A 20,386-nucleotide genomic window follows, 5' to 3' on the forward strand; every position below is an offset into this window, starting at 1 on the left:
GCTTAGAGGCTTAACAAGTGAGTAGTGACATTATATAATACTACTTGGAAAATTATGATAATGTAAATGGTAAATCATCACATTTATATAGTGCTTTTTCAAGGCATTCAAAGTGCTTTACATCAAGGAACCACTCACCCATTCACACACACATTCACACATCAGGGTATGCAGACACTGAGGGTGAGATGGATCTTTCATCTGTGGGAGCTTGTATTGCACCACTAACCTGTGGGCCTGTGGATCTGAGTCTACCGATGACGTTTATGTTAAGAGAGGGATTGAAACCACTGACCTTCGGATCAGAGGACTCTACCAACAGACTGTTGCCAGATCATATGCCATAAATTTTGCATTTTGAAATTAGAAATTAGCATATTTGTTGTAAGCTGTCTTTTTACAGGTAAACATTTAGTATCTTAAAACTTTTGAGTGGAAGTTAGCTCGAGTTACATGGCATCTTAAAAATCACCATTGGCTTAGTATTTGCTAACTTAGAAAGCTGTTGGAGTGTAAGGACATATTTCTGATTTCTATACTTTATCTAATCCAACTTTATTGGCCAAAGAATAAAAAAACTTTTCATTTCACAGCTCAATGAGGCTTGTGAAATGGACTCTTATTTTCCTTAACACCACTCTCAACATTCAATTTCAATACAGCCACTTCAAACTCTTATAAAGTATTTTTTTGAATATTATATTTAACTTTTATTTGTCCACATGGCATCTCAAATAGTGCTTGGTTTGTAGTCAAAAAGTCTCCATTTTGACTTTTCAGCCAAAATGTTCAGTGACTGCTAATGCATGTGAAAGTGTCTGAGGAGCTGCATGAGTCCGTTTGGCTTCATTAACTTGTATTGTTGAACCAACACATTCCTGGTCAGGGGTCAGTGCCCGACCTTAGCTTTAGCGTTAGCCTTAGCCTCTAGCCGTGACTCACGTTCACACTCGTTGGCGCTGTAGGTCGTAGCTGGTTTCCATGGTAACTGGTTGAATCCGGGGCAGCACTGGTCACATGACACGCCGCAGGTGTTGTGCTGACAGTCACACTGGAGTCTATGGGAATACAATCACAAAGAAATTATTATAATCTTTCCAAGGAGGAAATGTTAATGTTCCAGATGTTTCCATTTCTAATAGGTCTACTCAAACCTGTAGTCAACACCCTACTGCTAAAGCAACAGGAAATGTTTACATGGGTGGATATACAGAGTATTGACAAGGTTTATTAGAGTACAAAGTATTTAGGCCCATTACTTCTTGTACTAGACTACTTCAATTACAACAGCAAATGCTAATGCTATTTCAATCATAGTCACATTTTACAAATCTTTAAATCTTGCTTGTAATGTGAACTATACAGACACACACAGCCTTATAACTTTTGACTCTCCCATTCATCCACTATGGGGCATTTAGGTCGACCTATACAGATTACATTCTCTTCAATTGACGCATAAACCTAAATGTGTTTTCTATATTAACTCACTTTCACCTGCATAGAACCTTGCCAGGAAGCCACTGGTGCTCAGCTAACCACAGAGGACCAGGAAACAGTGAATGTGGATGGAAGCGCTCCATTGAATTGCATTTCCTAAAATACTTGAGATTGAATGAATACTACGTTTGCAGTATGTCATGGTCAAGGCTAGAAACAATACTTTGGTGTGTTATCAGCAAATGCACATTTAAAATTGCTTAAACCAGAGTATTTGATGAGCTTTTCCTTCCTTCTCAGGCTCTGGACTTGCACATGTAAGTTTGACCTGGGTCTATAAAACTAGAGAATAAGGTTAAGATGGCACTTCCCTGCTGTGTTTTGGTCACTCTCCACAGGCAATAGAGTTGGACACTAATCCGATTAAAATCAGGGTGAAAAGAAAGGGAAATTAACTCTTTCCTTAAAGAGGCAATACTTTGGTTTAGTAGTGTTTCTATTTGATAACATAAAACGGAAACTAAACAGCATTGCAAACAAGCTAATTCGTTTGTGATCTGGCTATGGTGTTAGACAGTAATTGCATCTGATAATGTAGTATTTTATATTTAAAGTATTCATATTTATATTTAAATCCAAAAACATCAGTTAGAATTAGGTACATGGCAAGATTTATTGTAGATTTATTGCCACAACCCATTTTTAGTAAACTAATCGGTAAACTAATAGGGCCTGTTTTTTCTCAACCAAGATTCCTTTTATTAGACCACAGCCCTACTATTTATCCACAAAGTAGGGCTGCAAGATTAATCGGAGTCGAACCGAAATTGTGATTTGAAAGAAATCAGCAAATCACAAAGACTGCAGTTCTGAAGTACTATAATTTCCTCTACAAATAACAAAATCTCCTGTCTTATTCTGCATAAAAACTAACCTTATAGTTTAAAATATGAATTTGGCACAGAATACTATTATTAAAACATTAAACGCAAATCTAATCATAATTGTAATACTTGTCAGAAAAATTGCAAGTACATATTTTTCCCAAATCGTTCAGCTCTACTAAAAAGCTCAAATGGTCTCAGTATCACCACTAAAGACCGCTATTATTTGTTTTTGTCCTCAGTATTGACACCCCGGGAGTCAGCAGCTGTTTAAGAGATACCCCAACCTCATCAAGATCAAAGTCCAGACAAAAGACTGGTTAACATGACCACACCGGGACAGATCCGCAACATCGCACAGCACGGCATCTCAATCCAAAACATCCCCATCACAGGAGCAACCGCACAGCACAAACCGCCTGACCTGCCCACCGCTACAACCGCCGCTGCACCTGTACTCAGCCAGACCTCTCCTGCCAAGATCAACAGGGTGAGCACAGGGTCGCAGAGTTTAAAGTTGTTAGAAGTGGTGAATAATTAGGATACTCGGAATGCATAAGGTAAGTGAGGAGTTTGGACCAGTTCATGTTTTTAAGACAGAAAAAATTAGATACAGTGGCTTTAAGGGTGGCTTGAGAAACAAATGATTGGCTAACAAGCGACAAGAACTTCTGGTTAAAGCTACACTATTTCTTTATCATAACAAGTTAACCAATGAGCTGTTAACTGTATATACTGCCCTCCACATTCCTCCACTCTGACATCAACTACAAAGTACTGAGGTCACCCCCAGTTTACGAGAATTACTCAGATCCTGTCAATCAATCTAACACAAGTATTATCTAAAATGTAGAAGTAATATGCTGAATCAGGGGCATTGTTTCATTTGTATTGATTAAAATAGATACAATTTGTGACATGATATAATTAATGTTGAAATTTCTTAAGAGTAATTATCTTAAAGCCATCTGCAGAGCTCAAATTGTGTTGAGTGTTTAAACAGTTGTAGCAATTATTTTTCTCTTGATATGCTATGAGTCATGATTCAAGCGCTGTCTAGCTCCTGAAGCTATGTCTGGGAGTATAAGCCAAAACTAGAATTAAATTTAGAATGGAATCATAGTGTTTTGGAGGTTTTTCTCATTTTTTTTTTGTTTTAGCATGCTGGCGTTAACTGTGGCAATTTGGTTTAAGAACAGCTTATGCACATTTCGAGCAAACACAATACAGTATTTTGATAAGTTTTGATAAACAATCAAATTTGTACAAAGTTTTGTGTCCTGAGCATTTGATGTGGCCTTCATCAGTGGTCACAAACTACTACTAGGCATATACATTTTCTGTTCAAAAATTGGTCAAACTTACACAAACTTTGATTATTTTGATTTTCAGATATCAATTTAATCTGTGTGCATATGTATGTGTGTGTGTGTGGGGGGGGTGTATGTGTGTGTGTATATATATATATATATATATATATATATATATATATATATATATATATATATATATATATATATATATATATATATATATATATATATATATATATATATATATATATATATATATATATATATATAGTACAAGGTGTGACATAAAATTCCTACGTGGCAGATAAATGACTGAATGTCTTCGGCAGATGTGTGAAATGAATCCATGTGTCGTAAGTGTCAATATTTCTGTATTGGATTATGGAGCAGTGATATAGGTCGTGTTTCAGGGTGCGTGCAGAGGTGTCCCTGCTTCACAATGGTGGGATTTCCTGTCATTTCTATGAACATCAGTTTTAAGAGTCAAACTAATACTTATGATGTATGAGAAATGTCCATCTGGTTTTCGTTGGAGTACTTAAAGAGTCGTGGGAATCATGATCAATTTTTATTTGACTTCTTCATTGACTGTACCAGCAAATGTGTATGTCCTTTTTATTGCATAGAATTTACTGCTCTGTATAGCTCTGTATAACCAGTGTTTCTCACAAGACTCATGACTTAAAAGTTTTTGCTATACTTAAAGGTGCACTATGTAGCTTTTTTGTGGCGAATATACTACCTGCTAGTATCCATGGAGATGTTATTGCTTTGCCTGGATTGTTCAACAGTAGAACCAATCCCGTTCACACATACAATGCATGCTTTTCAATATATATTTTTGGCAATAAAACCTCTGCAATGAAATGCAGGACAGATAAGGGTAATGCTATACTGCAGAACATTCCAGGCAAAGCATCTCTATGGAGACAACCAGATGACCAAGTCCAAGAAACATTACATAGTGCATTGTGATTACAAAAAAATAAAAATAAAAATGGGCTGCACTGCAAAATCTATACAATTACTATTTCCCATAAACTAGAGGATAACTGGTACGAACCTCAGCAGCACTTTTCTCACATCGCCCATTCCAGTAACAATATACTGTACAATATATGTATAGGTTCTTATTGCATCAGATAAGGAATCTGCCATAAAACTTTCCAACTTAACTGGTTTACTGTGGTAACACTTTTCTCACAAAATGTTTACTTTTGGATCTGTACTGATCAATAAATCATGACTGACACACAATCTCTGTTCTACAGTGCATTTTTTCATAGCCATTCAAAAGTTTTATATATATAAAAAATATAATACTCCATAAATAAACATTACATCTCATTTTTACATGTAACTGAAGATAACCACATTTGCCTGAACTCATCAGAACCCGTGCAGCTTCCGGATGTGTCTTGTTTATTATTGTGTTTTAAAAGCCTGAGAGCAGCTGGTGTAAAGGAGCACGGCACATTTGTGATTACAACCTGTGCCTAATAAAACTGCACGTCCTTCATTTGGCTTTTGTTGCGGAGAGGGACAGACATGACTGGACCTGTTTTGATTCTGTCAGATAAGTCTTCGTCTACCCCTGGTGGAAGTGGGCGGGGCAGATTACATTAATAACATGTGTGCTGTGATGTAGTCTTTTGTACAGGGTTTTTGTCCCCGGAGGCAGCGTCGCAGTGCAATAAGCTGTCATTACTGTGTCAGATTCACATGTGCTGGGTAAATGTGCTAATAAAATCCACTTCCTCTGTTGTACCTGACTATATGCTGTTATTATTGCAAAGTGTGAAGAATGGGTGGAGGTTTGTTATACTTCCTTTTTCATATCTGAGTTTCATGATTTGTTTAAGGTGCTCTACCAGATTTTTAGAGTCTTAAAAAAGTGAAAAAAGTACAAGTTCATTTTAAACTGTTAGCAGTTAATCCTTCCTCTTTTTTTTTTTTTACACATGCCTAGAATCCCAATTATTTACCATGTCAAACAATAAGTGCCTTTCACAACTTTCAGAGGAGTGGAGTTTTGCCATCACGATAAAGCTAACAATAACTAGCAACTAATGAGGTAACAGCACACTTCCTGGTTTTCGGACAATAGAGCACTTTATAGTTAGATGCGGACAGCATGCAGCAGTATCATTTTTTACATCTGATGCCCTTACTGCCCCGTTCCAGTGTGTGTGTGTGTGTGTGTGTGTGTGTGTGTGTGTGTATGTATGTATGTATGTATGTATATATATATATATATATATATACACACACACACACACACACCCCCACACACACCCCACACACACACACACACACATATAGTTATAGTTATATATATAGTTATAGTCATCTTTATCTTTCATCATGCAGCCTGAATTAACTGCCATAACTTGACATTTCATTCAACAGCATTCAGCACCTACGAATTAAGCATCAGAGTTGATTACGTAGTTGGCATACAGCTTGTTTTCCATATTATTTTCCTCAGATGCTTTATGTGTTGCAACAAATCCTGTAGCTAATTTACACCAATGGAATGCTAATACATGCCTTCAGACACATACAGGAAGAGCTGGCATCAAGTTAACCCAGTGTAATTAAAACTCCACAAAAATGACTGCAAGTTACGACTTTCATACCATTCTTTCACACTCATAAATCTCACTATAGTTGGGCTTATCTTGGACGTGTATTCAGTCTAAACAGATTTGGTAAAGCCGTGTTTGTAAATGTCTGGAGGAGATAGGAGAGAATATGATGTGGTGTGGATATGTGGGTCTTACTTGTAGGGGTCGTTGGGGTCCTGGGCATTGCAGGCTTCGGCGTGACCGTTGCACACACAGCGTCCTCCAATACTGATGTCTTTGATACTGTAGTAATACTGCATAAAACCAAGAGGGTTGAGATAAGATTGTACAGCAAACAAATGTGCCAGACTGAATAATATGAGCAACTACATGTAAAAAACAAACTGCTGATACAGAAGCTGTGACACATTGATGTCTGACTCTATACCAGATGATTAAATCTCAGTCCAGTTTTAAGAGGAACAAAAAGCCAATAGTAGGCAGAGCTTGAATAACTATAAAGAAACAACTCCATGACACCATCCCAGACAGTTGTTTCTGTGTTATGGTGCAATATCCCAGCAGCAGAAAGGACTAAGTGGATGGGGATAAAAGTTCAAACTAAAACATGTTCCTGTCTGATGATTCAAAATCAGGTACGGGTCCTTTAAGACAACAGACAAGAATCACATGGAGCACATCAGAGCTCATGTCAGATGTTTCAAAGATAGACATTCATATTTCACCATGGTATGCAACTGTTTTCGAGCTTTTCAGTCAAGAGTCAAATTGACTGTCTCTATGAAAGTATGTTTGATGGTAAACATGGAGATCACAGCAGCAGAAGACAAATCTCTGTCACCTTGTGTGAGAGGTTGAGCTCAGTGACTAGAGTGAGTGGACATTTGTAATGTGACATGTGTTTTGACTTTAAAAGTACTGCTACATGAATTGCATGATCAGAGTTCTACTGGAATGTCTACTTACCCTGCGAGTGACAGTGGGGTCACGCAGAGCCTTGCCCATCAGATGTCCCAGCAGAGTGTTGGTGCGGAGGAACCTCAGCTTGATGTTGGTGGCTTTGGTAAACTCTCGGAGCACTGGGGAGTACGAGAAGTTCATGGCTCCAGGACGCCCATTCACCAGGGACACAACAATCTGGGAAGAAAGCATGAGGAGATTTTATATATATATATATATATGTATATATGTGTATGTATATATATGTATGTATGTATGTATATATATATATATATATATGTGTATATATATATATATGTGTATATATATATATATATATATATATATATATATATATATATATATATATATATATATATATATATATATATATATATATATATATATATATATATATATATGAGAGAGAGAGAGAGATAGATATAGATATAGTCCGTGTCACCTCTCCATTCTCCAGAGGCACGATCCGGGAATACTCAGTGGTGCAGATGACATCGTCGTCATTGTTGATCCTCTCGATGGTCCTCTGGCCAAAGCGCTCGATACAGTCTCTCTTGGAGGCTGAATGATTAAAACAAAAAAATAAGACAAAAAAAAGTGTGAAATGGCCTGTAATTAGTCATTTGAGAATTATTATTAATTTAATTTGTGAATCTACAACACATAACATTCAAATGCTATAGCCATTGTGTCATTGGTCAACACACTCGCCTACTTTACAGATGCTAACTCTAGTCTCAGTTGTGTATTGAATCTCTCATAGAACTATTTACCACTTAGTGTGACAACTAAAATGTATTTGCAACTGATAAAGAAAAGGCAGTTTGTCTACTAAAAAATGTTTGAAATAACAGTTTCCTATTGCGAGCACAGCACGCACTCTTCCACTATTATTATTATCAGCAGTTTGTCCTTGAGGAAAAGATATGAAAGTGAGCTGAAGCCAACACCAGCAAATTAAGAGCAGGATTTAGTGATTTAAGGTTGCAGGTTTTCTAAATAAAGTGACATTTTCAGCACTAAATCCAGTCACACTTTATTCTGAAATATGCATAGACCACACAGAAAAGGCAGGTGTTCATTCTCCACTGTGTCTACTAAATCTCAGCCTATTATTAGATTGGTAGGAATTCAGACAAATAAGCAACACTTAATTTATATGTAGAATTACCTGATATTGTGTTATCAGAAGAAAGGGGCAACAGTGGTGGTAAGCATTTGCTCATCAACTGGAAAGCTTGAGGTTCGAACAACATATTACCTTTTTTTTATATTAGCAGCAGCACTTAGCCAAAGAAAGCTATTAACATTTCAAATGTATAGGTTAGAATTTTAAATCTGGCAGACTAACACAAACAAATCGATGCATTACTTCAGAATGACCCTTTATTGTCCCTTTGTTGATCTTTGCATGTCATTCTTGTTAGAAAACCCTGCCACGCTCTACCTTCTCCTCTTTCTTCTATTTTCCAGAGAAATTCAAGCCTAGACGTGTTCAGAACCATGACTGGAATCCCCCTGGAGGCTCCCGTGATTGACAGCTGCCTCGGCCAATCAGCTGCTGGCGTGGTGATGTAACGCACTTTCTTTCTAGCTGACACTAGACCTGACACGGCCAATCAAAACGCTGGCCCCGGGCTGCTCTTTGAGATCAGAGCGGGAATTGAACCCCTTTAGGGAAGACAGTGGAGCATGAGGTTATGGAGTGTCACAGAGAAAGAATAAGCAGCATTTCTTAAAATATCGAGAGTTAAAATCATGAGCATTGGCCTCATAAAATTTAATTTAATTTAATTTAGTGCCTAATTATATTTATCCCATCAAAATTACAAAATGCAAAGTGTTCTTCTGTTAAAATAATATTTAAAAAAATAAACGATCTATAGAGTAACAGGTTGTAATTTTTATTGATGGTCTTTTTTGGATGGATTTTTTTTTTAAATTCAAGTCAATACTGATATCTAATACTTGTCTTACTGTTGTGGTTGATAAGTAATATTTTATTATGCACAATATTATGCACTGAGGACAAAGTGGGAATGACACATGGGCACACACAGACTAGTGCAGATCAGAAAAAATATCGGCTAAATTTTCAACATTTGGGCCAATACCCAGGAAACCCACCAATATCACAGATAAACCATCCCTAAAAATGTCTATTGTCTAACATCTATTCCACGCTACTTCATCTGGTATACTTTTAGTGTGATATTTGCATTAGTAGTAGTTGCAGTAACAGTAGAATTAGTTAGTACTCACAAGCAAAGAACTGCCATGGCTGGTAGGTCTGTCCGAAGTCTATGGAGCGCTCTAGAACCCAGAGGTCGGGACGAGGAGAGTTGGCAAATTTGATCAGAACGTACGCCACATGGAAGAGCTGTAACACAAACAACATGGCTATTAGTCAACGTGTATCCTGCATTACTTAAAATGGTAATGGTCAAGACTAATTTGTAAGTTCTCTCTGTGTTTGGGGATACTCCAGTTTCCCATATCCACCTCAAACATGCAATCTGAGTGAATAGTGTGATCTACCAGCTATAGATAGAAAGGTCCCAGCACGGCAGCAGATGGGTCCCCAATGTACTGGGCCCATTTCCCTATAAGGATAAAACCTTATTATAAAATGAATGTCCTTATTATAAATGTATTGGTCAGCCATTATAATTGATTCAGCAAGTATTTTCATGTAGTAAGCATGACAAAATGACTCTGGTTTATTTTTATTTAACAGCGGAAGTTAAATAATAAAGAAAAAGAGCCAGCGTTGCACCTCCAAACACTTGGAAACTTTTTCAAACCTCACCCAACTGCATGTAATACATATACCGTGACCCCCATTACCAACTCAGATTATATAGTATGTTTGGTTGCCACATGGAAGGGCATCTGGCATAAACACTTTTCACATCACTGTACTACTACTTGAACTGAATAAAATGATAAACCAATAGCCAAAACAGTCTGATATTTTTTTTCCTCTGTACGTCTAACCCTCATTTTTGAATCCACATAACGTCATTCTCCTTCAAAGCTTAATCAAAAGACACTAATCCACCTGAACAGTGTTGTACATGTTACAACCTCGATTCTAATAGCCTCCATATGGTGCACAGCTGCATGTCCTCTCCTCTCTTCACTCATCTCTCGCTCATTTCCTGAAAAGGCCAGACGCTGATGACAAACTGGACTCGTGGGACCAGCCTGGACTTGCACTGTTTGGGTCTGACAAAAATTGAAATACCACAGGGACTGATCTAATAACATTATGGACTATTATAATTAGTGTCACTCTACCTATGTGCGAGCAGTTTTAGAGACTTATTTTGATTCTTTCCTAACTTAATGAAGCAAAAAGATTACATTCCCTCCAGGCTTATTTGAACTGAAAAGATTTTTTATGTAGTGGTACTCAAAATATACAATTTTCCAATATTTTACAAAGATGAGAACCTGATTGACAGTTGGATGAACCAATCAGGGACATGTATATCTTTTTGTGTGCACTACGATCTATACCAGGTTTCAACAGGACTATTACATATCTAAGCTAGGGTTAATCCAAGTCTAAGTAATTAGAAGAGCACGCACAAAAAGCCAATATTTTTCATTTTACATCAGTTGAAATCTGTGTCAGAAGTACACCTTTTGCACCTTTTACAAACTTAACCCTTTGCACTCTTCACCTTGTCCATTCTCAAGCTTCTTAACAGCTGCACGCCCTCACTGAGCTGGCCCTCAAACATAAGCGTGTTACAAATTTAGCCAAACCTCCTTAACCCCTTGGTCCGTGTCGGGACAGGCCTGCCCTTTACCCCTCTGTCTTTGTCCCAAAACACAAGCCCCACCCCCCCCTCCCTAACTTTGATCATCCATCACACAGGTAAACCCTATGATCCAAGCACTTCCTGGATCTGACAGGGCAGTGATGACACGCCAACCAAACACACAAGAAACAATACAAAGGAAAGAACGCAGAGAAAAGTGGAGAGCGCTTTTGAGGAGAGAGGGTGTGAAAGAGGAGAGGAGGGAGGTGAAGGCGGATGGATGGGTTGGGGATCACAGGAGCAGTTGGCTGTTGACAAAAGAGAAATAAGATAGGGTGATTCGTCTCTATTTGTCCACCACTGGGGTGCGTTTTTAACAACAAAGACACGCAGGAGTTGACTTAGAAATGATTCAGGCCTAAACGTGGTCTTAAACAAGACTAAACCAGGACTGAACTAGGTCTAAGGAGGTCTAATTTAAGTCCAATTTCTAAATCCATCTATATAAAGCTGGACTGTTGTGGGCCTTGAGTAGTATAACTGACGTACTGGCAGGTTGTTGCATCAGTGCTGAATGATTTGAGAAAAATATTAGATTAGCAATGTATTTTTTAATAATTCTGTTCAAAGTTCAAATTTTAAACACGCCCAGAAGAATTGACAAAAACACTAAAATATGAACTAATAAACTAATATAAGAATGACATTTCAGAACATGTTTGTGCAGATTGAAACTACAGGGTCAACACTTTTTATGCAGAATAAGACTGGGTATTTTGTTATTTGTGGAGGAAATTATGGTCCATCAAAAATTACAGCCTTTGCAATTTGCTAATTGCTTTTAAATTGTGTTTTTAATTTGATTGTGATTATTCTTGCAGCCTTGCTTGCACCCCAGTTTGAGAACCATTGAAACATTATTAGAAAAACTATTGTGGGTGCATTTTTGACTGAACAGTGCATAATGTATAACAGCATGCATTTTTTAAAAGGTAAACTAAAAAAAAGTATTCAGGACAGTGCATTTATAGACGACAGCTTTTTGCCTTAATTTGAGCATACAAAACTATTTAAAAAAAAATAAAATAAAAAATGACACCCATATCATCCATATTCACCCATATTTAGGTAGTAGGAACAGGTCTCTCGGGCATTGCAGCTACAATCTTTGCTCAATCTTAGTATTACAATAGTTTTGTCTAGCACATATTACAAACAACTTAAGTATCCAAAGACATTCCACTTTTTTGTAATTTTGGTTGTTCAGAAAATTACCTACAGCTGAGAGGGAGAGGAGGAATTTATGTACGCCACAGTGTGGATGGGCCCTGGTTACATCAGGTGATCCAAGCTCTATGACCCTCCTGAGGTAATGCGAGGTGACAGCGCAAGGCCCAGCCAGGAAAGATAAAGTTCACTACTACACCATTGTTGTTTCTAGTTCATTCCTCTTTCTTGGCTAATCAGCCAATCACAGCTACCAACCCTCACTGCATGTACACCACAGCAGCAGAACCATCAGCCACCTCAATCTCTTCATCTCCTCTTCTTCACCACTGCCCATTTTCTTATGTGTATAGTGATATTTTACAAGCAAATATATTCTCTCAGGATTTGTCCGCACTGTACTGAATAGCTAGTGTGTATTCTGTTGCCTGATGCCTTTTTAATTGCTTCTTTTCAAGTTAGCAAATCTTGTCCCTGGAGGGCTACCATAGTGCATATAAGGTGAAATAGCTATTTATTAAAATCACAAGTAGATTATCAATCTGCCTCCAGCTTGTTTCCATGAATGTTACCGTGTTGACTGTAATGTTCCACAGCGTGACATTAAACTTATCTTGCAATAGCTGAAATACACTTTTTCAAATACCTTGAAAAACATTCATTCTTGTTATCAGCAGTTTCGCCTCTCCACAGATCTGACCTGTGGCTTAACGGCCTCACCTACCTGTCTCTGTAGAGTTAAATATATTTAATGCCATACAGTCAAACATTCTAGGAGCGCAATAACATCTCCATGGAGATAAGCAAGTTTTTGCAGTATCAATGCTTGCTCAAATGTTTATCTAGTTTCCATATTAGTGTTAGTAAAAAAGTCACACCTAAAGAATGTGATTGCACACATGAGGAGGTTAGCTTCCCAGCAGGACATGTCCTCCTCTGCCTCTGTCCCGCAAAATGTGGACTCACTGCTAAATGAACCCAGAGCCCAGTGTGTCTCCGGGACTCAGCAGGGGCCGGTCTGTTGCCTGGTTTTAACACACTCTCCACAATGGGACCTGAGGGATTAGCCGCAGCCTGACTCTTTGTCCCGCCCCCCCCTCCTTCCCACAGTGACCCACTGACCTGTCAATCAAAGTCCTGTAACCGAGAGCAACAGGAAAGCGTGGGTCAAACTCAGGGGAACAGAGAGAGAGGGTTTGGAGACGTTTCAATCGCATAGAGTAAGTTATAAATAAGAAGGAGGAGGAAAATCTAATTGACCGTGCTGTAGAAAATGTCAAAGCAATAAAAAATCATTCCAAATTCAACACGAGAATTTTGACAGTTGCTTTGTATAATATTTTGACAGTTGTTACTTGCTAGCTATAGTCAGCAAAATCCTTGTTTTGCAACCCAATTCCTAAGAGAATGGAAATGTACTTAGTTGTGGCATTATAATAGTTCAATGTGTACACAGGTATTATTAGAGTAGAAAAAATATTAGGGCAATGCCAAAAATCAAAAGAGCGATTGCAATCTTAACTTTAGTCACTGTCAATGATAAGGCGAGACCATTTTGATCGACAGGTCTCCAACAATCCTGTGGCAGTAAGAGTGTGTGGTACTGAGGAGGAGTCCTCACTCTCTTGTTTAAGTGAAAGCTCTGAGTCATTAAAGTCCAGTTTCTCCTTCCTTTCTCTGCCTTTGTGTGTGTGCGGTGCTGTCTGCCAGCGCTCCCTCTCTCTGAAGCTGGGGATTTTTCCCTGATTTCAGTTGTGTTTAGTTACTCTCAGTCATCACTAGTTGAAGGCAGTCACAGCTGCTTCAGTCTTGTACTGTGGAGCAGTTACGACTCGAGGCAGGTTCGAATGGCAAAGTTCTTCACCTGTCACCATTTTTAGAGAATCCCGAGTGAGTTAGTATCACTGCTAGTGCCACAACTTTTAAGTGCTTTGGTCGGCCAGGGGTCACATGACACTGTTTAGCCAATGAAAAGTCAGAAACATACACACCCAGTCCCGTGTTCGCTAATAATAGAGCTTAGTATAAATAAATAAATAAATGACAGAGTAAATAATTTATTCTTGATTTAGGCTTAGATTTGGCTGCAGAAAACATTCAGCATTGACGTAAATCAAAGTTAAAGCCCAAATAATTATTTAGGTTCTGTAATTATAATAGGTATTATTATATATTATAAGTTAAGAAAAAATTGTAACAATAAATGGGAAAATTGTACATATTGGTGTTTTGACGAGGGAGTAGTAGTCATAGTAGAAATAGTAGTACTATAGTTTTTTGTTTTTGTTTTTTTCAATTGCTTTGGCACAGTTTCCGAAACTTCTCATATCTCGCAAATCTTTGCACACTTTGCAAAACTATTAGCACAAGAAATAAAAGTTCAGAATGTTTGAAAAAGCTAATTTTGTGAACAAAATGTGAATGCTATTGTAAAAAGGACACTTTGTGGTTAAAATATAAACACAATTCTCAGATTTATAAAGCTGTGTAGTGTGAGGGAATCAGAGACCTGTAGGACCAGTATCAAATTGTTTCTGATGGTTTGAGAGTGAGGTAAATGCTCTAAGTATGTGCAAAATATTAAACACACACACCAAAAAAAATTGAGATATTGGTATCTGAGCTGTGCCTGACTTGGAGCCCAAAGTCTCTGAAAACCAGATTTTCACAACAGAAGTCTTGTGTTGTGGTTTCTAGTGCTTGTCTTTTGTATGTCTATGAAATGCTGTCTATGAAATCTATTCATATTGTGATTCGTGTGTTCAGTTTTGCCTTTTGTGTCTTTAGCCTATGGACTTTGTGTGCAGTATTTAGGTAGACAGACTTACAATTGCAATCTGAATTTACATAATTGATAATTCATAAATTAGGTTCTGCAAAAAGTATTTTGTAGTTTTGATTTTACCAAACATGAATTGAATATTTGCTCATTGAGTGGCAAGTTTTGGAATTTGTGCCAAAATTTAGACTAGTGTCAAAGTGATTGAAAACAACTGTAGTAGTAGCACTAGTAGTTGTAATAATAGCTGCAGTAGTAGTACTAGTAGTAGTAACAGTAGCAGTAGTTTTAGCAGCAGTAGCAGCAGTAATAGTAGTTGTAGAAATTCAGTAGTAATAATTTCATAAAATATTTTCAGCTCAGCTAAATCTTTCCTATAGGTTAGCATAGTTTGAAGTCTTTCCACCCGTACAGTACTATATATATTGACCTTTACTATACCTCTCTCTCCCTGTAGCTCCCTATAGCCCTGGGCTGATAGAGGCTGGATAAGGATTTGGGAGAGGCAGAGGAATGCAGGTGAGGACCACAGCTCTGGCCCGGGTTTAATAATCACACATTCCTCTGGTCGCAGCGCATTCCTCTGGTCACTATGGAGAGGACACGGAGACAGTGGATTACAAGGGACATGGACGGGAGGAGGGGAGTACATTTATTTGTTGTCTAAGGATCAGATCTAGTTTAAAGGCTCTGATTCCTACTGTCTTAAAAGGTGAAAAAAGAACTAATTAAGACAGAGTGGAGTTTGCCATTGGAGTAATGATAGCAACAACTAGCATGCTAAGCACTTCCTAATTCTTCTCTATCAGGGGTCACCAACCTTTTTTAACCTGAGAGCTACTTTATGGGCACTGAGTCATACCAAGGGCTACCAGTTTGAGACGTTCTTCTGAAATTCTCAGTTTGCCTTTAGTTTTACATTATTAACAATGATAAATGATAATCATCTATGTGAACACACTGATCATGTTGCAAGACACTGATCACATTAATGATTTCTCAAAATAATTATCAACAATGAGCAAGGAGGAAAACAGACATCAGTATTCAGCACTTTAACTTTACTAATCTTAGTAATTGTTAAATTTCCAGATGACACTTACATCACTACATCTCATAGGAAAAGTGTCCCATTTTCACTATCCATTGACAAACCTTTTTAACAAAACATAAATAATACACATTGCACCATGTTTCATAAAGTTATCAATTATGTAATGTTAAAGAAAAATAAGCTTACATATTTTAAAATAAATCTCGGTTGCGTTGTGTGACTTTTTCACCGGTGTCGTGAAAAAAGCCTGTTGTTTACCCATAGCTGCGTTTAGCTCTGGGCTTGTTCTGCGCATAGTGCGCGTCCCCGTGGGGAGTGCGCGCCCCCGTGGGGAGTGTGCACCCCCGTGGGGAGTGCGCGCCCCCGTGGGTAGTTAGTGTGGAGTTTTGTGAGACGTAGTGAAGTGTCCCTCCACATTGTGCTGCTTTGCCGTCACCACAGTCGCTCCGCAGATGAGAGACGCGCAGGTTTCTTTTACAGTCTTAAATCGTTGTGAAAGTGATCTCTTTATTTTCTACCATGTTTTGGAGTAAGAAACTGCATTCAATGCATCCTCACAGCGCTCGCGAGCGGAGCACTGGTTTTGTCACGCGCACAATACTGACCTTTGAAGTGAGTAGGTCAAAGTTCACCTTAACTTATCTAAACTTCACGTATAATGAACAAATGTTTAAGATATTTTCATTTTTAAATCTATATAAACGTAAGGGTGACAAAAAAAAAAATAGCAGCAGAATAAAATTAAATTTTAGATGCAGCTCATTAGTGAGTTGTGCTACTTTTAAAACCGGTCGGTGGGTGAATCATGTGGGGCTTGGGGGCGACATGGCGCCCGCGGGCACAGGGTTGGTGACCCCTGATTTAAAGTGTATTCTCTGAACCACATGAAGCCAATTTACTTGAGCAATTTATCAAAAAAGTGGACAGTTTTTACTTTTACTTAATAATTTACTAAATCTGAGAGCCTGTATCTGTGCTTTCTACTGCACTACATTTTTGAACAGGGAAAAAAAGTAAAAAGTATTTTTTATACTACCATTTTTAATACGATCCGTAGTTTAAGCAAACAAAATATACAAATAAAAAGAGCTACAAAAAAAGAGCTACAAAATCATTACATTTGAAGAGATCAATATCACTGTTTAAAATAAAGAATAAGTAAAATAATGATCATGGTTAAATGTTAAATACCAGAAAAAAACACATATGCCTCTGCTCAGGCATGTATAGCAGATCAGTCGGTAGAGAGAAAGATAAACAGGAATGACTTGAGAGGTCATTGAGCCAAAAAACTGGCTGACAGCTATAGACAGGTGACAGCAGATTGGAACATGGAGGGAACACACTTGCTTTAATGGGTGAGCTTACTCACCCTCCTTTTGCCCTATCTCCATCTCCTCCTCTACCTCCATTTGCAGAATCCATTGCTCAGAGAAAGTCAAATCAGTTTCAAATGTGCAATTGTCTCCGTCATTGCACGACTAATGTTGTTTTCAAAGCTACCCAAGCAGAATGATCTCTGTATTTTTAGGGGGATATCAGTCTGGTCACGCCTCAAGTCAGATCACAGTATCATGAAGGACCTCCTTGGTCATCATTTTGAAAAAAAATCTAAATTCTTTCAACTCAGAGTTTAGTGCTTTGCTCATTGGTTCTGCAGAAATCTTTTTAGGTCCCTCTTTAACTGTTTCTTTGAAAGCAGCCATATTTGTTTTGATACAGACAGACCATGTGTTATCCCTGATTGTCTGAACTTAGGGAGATGCACATGTGAACAGACTCACATCTTTGCAATCTATTATAGAAGTGTGTATGGGTCACAGGCATTGGTAGTTTTCAGATTATAGAATGTGATGATGCTATACTCTCAGACAGGGGCAAGAGCCAATTTTCTCTATTGATTACAGTATACTTTGCCATGAAATATCCAAAAAGTAAATTCACAAATGTCGAACTTGATTTGATCATTTTGATTAGTGACTACACTCAAAAACTCAATGTATTACAACAAAAATCTGCATTTTAATAATAATATAATCTTTAGCTGCCCCTGATATGTATTAAATATCATTGGCCAATAGAATGTTATGATGTCTTCTGAAACCCAGCAATACTTGGATTAACTGCAATGGAACAAATGTGTAACTATAGCATGCATCATAGTTTAATGTTCCCTCTTTTGTCTTTTGTATCGCAGGAACTGAAGTATGTGTTTCGAGATACAGCATCATAATAACCACTGGACAAAACTGACCATGTTATCCATGTTTCATTCTTTTTCATTTCTCTGGGTCTTTTATTACACCTTCCCTTTAATATTGTCAAGATGTCGACTGAAAATAGACGCGGTGGGTGGCTGTAATAAATATTTCTTCAATTCGTTGCCCGCAATAAGAAATATCATAGTGCCCATAAGTCACTTTGACACTGTCACACTGCTCTGTAAACACAATGTAACACTTTTGCAATTTGTTTCAAAAGATATATCCACACAGCACCATTGCAATTTGTCAAAACATTAAAAAACATTAAAAACTCATAAAAAAACAGGTGAGGGACGATGTTCAGTGTGTTTAAAAAGCAATGAAGGAGACAAGGAAACAGGCAAAGCAAGGAAGTGAAATTTTTCACTGTGAATTTTACGCCACTGTCATGTAAAAACTCATGGAGAGAATGGGCGATCCAAATGCATGAGCTCAAGTCTGCCAACATGAGCGTTGAAAGTCCCAAAAGTCCTATTAAGTAGCTTATGTGATGTCTCAGTCTAGACTTTTCAGTGGGACTACATTTCTGTGTGTCAGGTTCAGCAGCTTTCTGGTTATCATTATGTAGATATGGACAATTAGCAGAAGCAATATTTGTGTGGGTCATTCATATGTGTCTCTGCATTAATATGCAGGTAATACAAAAGAGAAAGGCAAGAGAATATTATTATTATAATATTTACTAATTATTATTATATTTTTTATTATTATTTATTATTCATTAATTAAATTAAAATTATTAAAAATTAAAAAAAAAAATAATAATTTTAATTTAATTAATTTTTTGTCCCTCTTAAATTTTACCCAAAAGACTCTCTATTGTTGATTAAATTAAAATTATTAAAAATTAATAATAATTTTTAATAATTTTAAATTAATTAATTTTTTGTCCCTCTTAAATTTTACCCTAAAGACTCTCTATTGTTGATTAAATTAAAATTATTAAAAATTAATAATAATTTTTAATAATTTTAAATTAATTAATTTTTTGTCCCTCTTAAATTTTACCCAAAAGACTGAGCGTGTTCTCAGGCAGCCCAGACATGTCACCCAAAATTTGATAACTCTCAAAGTTTGTGCACCCGGCATAGATGCACAAACACACTGTACCATAGTATATACATCCTCTGGCTAAAGTTTTAAATACACTATAACCAGTGCTTGGGGATGTCGACACAACCTCAGTCAATTCAGTTGTGTTCAGTTGGCCCTCTTCAATTTGTTTGTTTTGAGCATTTTGGCTTTGAAGCTGAGCATTTACTGCATTCAACTGCGCCACCTGCTCTGACAGACTGCTATTTTGATCTCTCAGTTTTTCAATTCTTTCCAGCAGCTGTTTTTTCTCTTCATCCACATCTGAAAGAAAGTCCCCTTCCTCTGTAACATAAAATGGAAGTTCTGCTGCCAGGTTTCTTGATAACTCCTCCTCAAGCAGGACATCCAGTTGTTGTCGCTGCTCATGGATTATTTGCCAGTTATCATTTAAGTAAATTTGAAGACTCTCAACCTGGCTTTTTAACTCTCTAATCTCTGTCTGGCGCTTCTCAGTGAGTTCTGCCTGAGTGAGACGTGCCTCTTCAATTTGAACTTTCAGAGATTCAATTGCAGCACTTTTTTCACGAATGTCCATTTTCAGACATTCATTTTCTGTTGTCTGGACATCCAGTTGTTGTCGCTGCTCATGGGTTATTTGCCAGTTATCATTTAACTTAATTTGAAGACTCTCAACCTGGCTTTCTAACTCTCTAATCACTGCCTGTTCTGCCTTAGTGAGACGTGCCTCTTCAATTTGAACTTTCAGAGATTGAAGTGCAGCACTTTTTTCACGAATGTCCATTTTCAGACATTCATTTTCTGTTGTCTGGACATCCAGTTGTTGTCGCTGCTCATGGATTATTTGCCAGTTATCATTTAACTTAATTTGAAGACTCTCAACCTGGCTTTCTAACTCTCTAATCTCTGTCTGGTGCTTCTCAGTGAGTTCTGCCTGAGTGAGATGTGCCTCTTCAATTTGAACTTTCAGAGATTGAAGTGCAGCACTTTTTTCACGAATGTCCATTTTCAGACATTCATTTTCTGTTGTCAAGGCTGCATTCTGCTCTGAAAT

At 37.5% G+C, this 20,386-nt stretch overlaps 1 protein-coding gene across 1 annotated transcript in view; it reads right to left on the reverse strand.

The window, feature by feature from the left end:
• Window positions 1–20,386, reverse strand: part of lama5 (laminin, alpha 5) — a 114,936-nt gene that overhangs the window by 58,280 nt on the left and 36,270 nt on the right. The window contains exons 3-7 of the mRNA XM_033969102.2: window positions 9,448–9,565; window positions 7,628–7,746; window positions 7,192–7,362; window positions 6,421–6,518; window positions 943–1,058 (exon numbers count right to left, since the gene is read on the reverse strand). Of these exons, the coding sequence (XP_033824993.1) occupies window positions 943–1,058; window positions 6,421–6,518; window positions 7,192–7,362; window positions 7,628–7,746; window positions 9,448–9,565 (622 nt within the window). The remainder of the gene's footprint in view (window positions 1–942; window positions 1,059–6,420; window positions 6,519–7,191; window positions 7,363–7,627; window positions 7,747–9,447; window positions 9,566–20,386) is intronic.

This window comes from Periophthalmus magnuspinnatus, chromosome 7, assembly GCF_009829125.3.
Source record: "Periophthalmus magnuspinnatus isolate fPerMag1 chromosome 7, fPerMag1.2.pri, whole genome shotgun sequence".
In the NCBI taxonomy this organism is placed as follows: domain Eukaryota; kingdom Metazoa; phylum Chordata; class Actinopteri; order Gobiiformes; family Gobiidae; genus Periophthalmus; species Periophthalmus magnuspinnatus.